Here is a 5,000-nt window from a genome sequence, read left to right as displayed (position 1 = left end):
ATATTATTATATTTAACAATAAATAAATTACTTACATTAAGGAACTTTTTTATGAGTACTACTGGATTACCTGAATCCATATATTGTGACTTAGATAGATAGATAGATAGATAGATAGATAGATAGATAGATAGATAGATAGATAGATAGATAGACGCGTGTGTGTATATTAATATATGAATGTGTATATGTGCATATATATATATACACACACACATGCACATGTGTTGATCTCTACTTCAATATTGTTTCTCACATGCATAGGCCCAACGTCAAGGAAAGGAACAGCGGATTATATATACCCCGGGACTTGAAAGGTACTTATTTTATCTAGCCTGGAAAGATGAACTCTTTAGTTATTTTAATTAAGAAATGTTTCAAACTTTCAATATGTAACCGAAACTGGTATATATTGACAGAAGGAATCAAGACAAATTTTTGGCTAGGATAAAAGATGTTTTGTATTGCTCAGTCACGGGGGTGGGGGCAGCGTCCAACACCGTTAGTGAAGGAAAACTGGAGACCTAACAAAAACGAAGAGGGCTTTGCTAATAGCACTTATGGGGTCAGGCGGTCGAGCTAAACCGAATGTTTAAAAACTAGTATAGTTCAACCGATAGACTTCGGTGTAGTTTCTGTTTACTTAGCTTCATTAACGAAGCTTGAGTCAACCAGTTACCCAAATGGAGTAGAGTTTTGTAACATTGTGAGAGGTGGATTTAGCTGCGTGGGCAAGACAGGTGATTGCAAAGCAGTTTCCAATATATTATATACTATTTACAATATTAAATACTCATTTTCTAAGGCAGTGAGCTGCGACAATCGTTAGCACGCCGGGGCAAATGCTTAGTGGCATTTCGTCCGTCATTACGCTCTGAGTTCAAATTCCACCGAGGTAGATTTGCCTTTCATCATTTCCGGGTCTATGAAATAAGTACCAGTTGAACGCTGGGGTCAATGTAATCGACTATCCCCTCCCCGAAATTGCTGGAGAATATGCTGTAAGTTCTATGTGAATTTCTGTAAATATTACGAACCTGCTTATTTACACAGTCAATTTCCTCTAGTAGCCATCTTAGGCAATTGAGTATGAAAACTCGTTTAAAATAGATTATACTTTTATTTTCTCGGGAAAACTTGCTAAATGTTCTTGAATTTTATACAGAAATTACAGACGTTTTATAGACTAGTTAGTATTGGCTTGCATATATGTAATATGATAGAAAATGCAACATATAAATAATTATTTGTAGTCTGTTTGTGATTGCGTATATGTATGTGTGTTTGTGTATGTATTTATATATATATAAGATTACATATGTTTCTGTGCGTATTTCTGAGTGCGTGTGTGTGTGTGTGTGTGTGTGTGTGTGTGTGTGTGTGTGTGTGTGTGTGTGTGTGTGTGTGTGTGTGTGTGTCTGTGTGTTTGTTTGTTTGTGTGTTTGTGTGTCTGTGTGTTAATCAATTATCTCTTGTGTACTTTCACGAAACAAATTCGGACCAAAATAAAGCTCACAGAGTTGATTTATCTTTCCAATCGTTTTCATCTCTCCATAGAGATTCTGTCTCATTATCTTCGTCTTTAGTCCACGGCCTTATCTTTATAGCCATTTAGTCAGTCGTAAACATAGCTAGACCTTCTATTATAAGATCATATTACTTCTCTGTAGCAAAGGGAGACTCTAAAAGCTTCGTTACCAATATACAAACTAGGATCTTGTTCAAAAGATATCACTCAACCCATCCATGACTAAATCATCAATACAGAAATTTTGTCAAAGTTTACTTATCCAGAAGTTAACGTTAACCTCACCGAAAAAGTCACTCGTGCCATATCTTAATAATCTGGAATTCATTTCAAGATAAAGAGTTGTTTGAACATGTTTAACCAAATTTAGGTGAGAAAATAACTATTAGAATACCCATTTGTACGATCTGAAATACATAAATATCTTGTTACTAAGGTGGTTAAACGCCTGCAAGATGATTCTGACACCTGGTTTTGATATAGTCATTTCAATTCACTTACACTGACAAATAAATGAATCCAAGATTTTATGCCAATATTATAAGAAATCAATATATTGATAACATGACTGAATTGAAGAATTTAAGATTTGTTTGCATTTATATTGATCAGGATTGCTACTTAAATACAATGGCAATCCAGTGTCTTGTGAACAATCATCTTGTAAACAATCATCAAATTTACACAATTGAACAGCAATTACAATCTTGCTTGTTGTCAATATCATCATCAGAGACCAACGCTCTGAATAAATACCTTAAAAAGTAAAAGTATCTCGCGGGATTAAAACACCTGGCCCAGCGAGGAACTCTCTCTGTAGTTACTCATCTTTTTAGGTATAACTTAGATTGATTTTGGCCGTTATTGGCTTAGTACCGACCAATCTTCCTCATATCATACCCACTATCATAAAAACATACATTAGAAAATACAGCTGTTTTTTACAATCCACAAAAGAGATTGGCTGATCAACGCACGAATGTTTTCGATTGTAGATCTAATCATTCAATGTGAGTGAAAGCTTAAAAAAATCAGTTCAAAATGTTTGATATTTTTTCTATTTATGGAACCAATCCATACAGAAGTAGATAACCGCTTGGCTGACCGATTCTGCTGAATACCTCTGTATATTATACTAAGGATGGTACATTAAGTGGATTTTATATCTATTCACAAATATTGTATTACAATAGATTATATTACCATGATGTATTTTACATACATACATATTCATAGTCAGATACATATATATAATATGCATATGTGCATCTAAATGTTGATATACATTAATAAAAACGAGAGAGAGGGAGAGAGAAAGAGATTGAAACATGTAGATTATATATATATATATATATATATATATATATATATATATATATATATACATATATATATATATATATGTATATATGTATATATGTATATATATGCATGCATATATATGTATGTATATATATATATATATATATATATATATATATATATATATATATATATATATATATATATATATATATATATATATATATATATATATATATATAAAAGATAATAAGAGTGAAAAAACTACAGAATGCTTGTGTTACATCGTTAAAGTATATATTTAAATTATGTCAGAAAAATGTTAGAAAAATGTTATATATATATATATAAATGTATATGAATATATGTATATATATAATCCTTACACTCTCTTTTCATTTAAAATTTTTTGTTTTGTCTTTTTTTTTTTGTGTGTTATTTTGTATTTTTTCAACGCCTCTTATTCTACTGTTTTCTCTCTTTATGGAGAACGGAGCGAAAATTATCATAAGAAATATACTGAAGCGAATAAACTTGACAAAGCTATTTTGTCTAGTGTACTACCTTCCATATATTTCTTACTATCTTTTGATCCCTCATTCTCTTATTTCCACTTTCTTCATAAATTATCTGCCTATCATGAATGACGGGAAATTACTTTACCGTGTTGATAAAATAAGTAATAACATTCTTCAGCTTTCAAGCTTCCGGGAACCAGAAATATACTGAAAGTTATTTCAGGCAGAAATGCTTAACATTAGGGAAAACAACTTGTACTAAGCTTCAACCGTTTTCACAAAATTCAAGGTTCACCCACACAAATTAAAAGATTTCAATTTCAATTGTTTATTGATCTACTTTTCGATGTCTCTATATAATAACATATTTTCCATAATATACAATTCTTTTAAATTTTCATTAAAATGATTTCTATTGTAGGGTTGTTTACAAACTCGCCATGCGGAAGGTGTTCCGGACAGAAGTACAAACTAAACTGATCAACAGCTGTTGTCCTGGTTGGGCGCAATTTGATAAAAATTCCCGGGATTGTCTCAAACGTGAGTAAAATATTTCATTTGTATCACCCGCTATCTTTTTTTTTTCCACAGGTTATCAACCATTTTTTAAATCACTATTAAATTCCTTCCTTTTAAACATATATTAATAATCAAACTACAGCAATCACTCGCAAGTGTGTATAACTTAGTAGCATGCATCATCCTTTCTATGTCGGCTCGAGACTACATAGGCACCTAAAAAGGTATCTATGTAATTGCGAGCTGACATAGATACCCTCTCGACCCTTAACCCAGCAAGACCTCGAAGATGCATCACTTGCAGATGAATAAATTGAAGCAACATGGAATAAAGGACCTTGCTCTAGAATACCAAACGCCACCCGGGCCAGGAATCGAACGCACGACATTATGATCGTTATCCTAATAGCGCAAATCACAAGGCCTGGCGCTTTTGCTATTAGTGTCAATATCATAAGATATCATTAGGCAGCGAGCTGACAGAGTTGTTAGCTTGCCGGACAAAATGCTTAGCTACAGTTCGTCCTTCCTTACGTTCTGAGTTCAAATTCCGCCGAGGTTCACTTTGCCTTTCATCCTTTCGAGGCCGATGAAATAAGTACCAGTTGAAATAAATACCAGTTACGCACTGAGATCAATATAAGCAACTAGCTCCTCTCCTGTAGCAGAAAGGATATCATAAAATATCAAACCATCTAAAGTTATTTTATTTGCCAGTTAAGCGAACTTAAGACAAACTAATATAAGGTTTGCGAATTCGAAGTAAAAATCGTTGTGATGACAATTCAAATTTCAAATGCAACAAAGAAATCATAAATTTTATTTTATTTATTTATTTATTTTGTTACCTCCGCCTTCGCTAATGCGGAGGTATTGTTTTCAGTCGTGTTTGTTTGTCCGTGGACAAGATATCTTAAGAACCGCTGGATGGATTCAGATGAAACTTTCAGGGATGTTTGGCCTCGTGACTGGCACGAACTGATTAGATTTGGGGATCGATACGGTACCGGACAAGGATTCTGGACTATTTTTCCTGTGTTTTTTTACTTAATTTTTGAGAGTGGTCGGATTCATTTTTAGCATTCTCGTTTGTGAGATCAGACGAATTTATTTCAGATATTCTCATTTTAAAA

The 5,000-nt window shown here is 32.9% G+C and overlaps 1 protein-coding gene across 1 annotated transcript in view; it reads left to right on the top strand.

Annotated features, from left to right (window-relative positions):
• Window positions 1–5,000, top strand: part of LOC106875934 (epidermal growth factor-like protein 8) — a 62,913-nt gene that overhangs the window by 47,800 nt on the left and 10,113 nt on the right. The window contains exon 3 of the mRNA XM_014924251.3: window positions 3,770–3,888. Within this exon, the coding sequence (XP_014779737.1) occupies window positions 3,770–3,888 (119 nt within the window). The remainder of the gene's footprint in view (window positions 1–3,769; window positions 3,889–5,000) is intronic.

The sequence above is a fragment of the Octopus bimaculoides genome, chromosome 2 (assembly GCF_046866305.1).
Source record: "Octopus bimaculoides isolate indiv1 chromosome 2, ASM4686630v1, whole genome shotgun sequence".
Taxonomy (NCBI): domain Eukaryota; kingdom Metazoa; phylum Mollusca; class Cephalopoda; order Octopoda; family Octopodidae; genus Octopus; species Octopus bimaculoides.
Note: the sequence above shows the minus strand (reverse complement) of the source record. Positions and strands in the feature narration are given on the sequence as shown.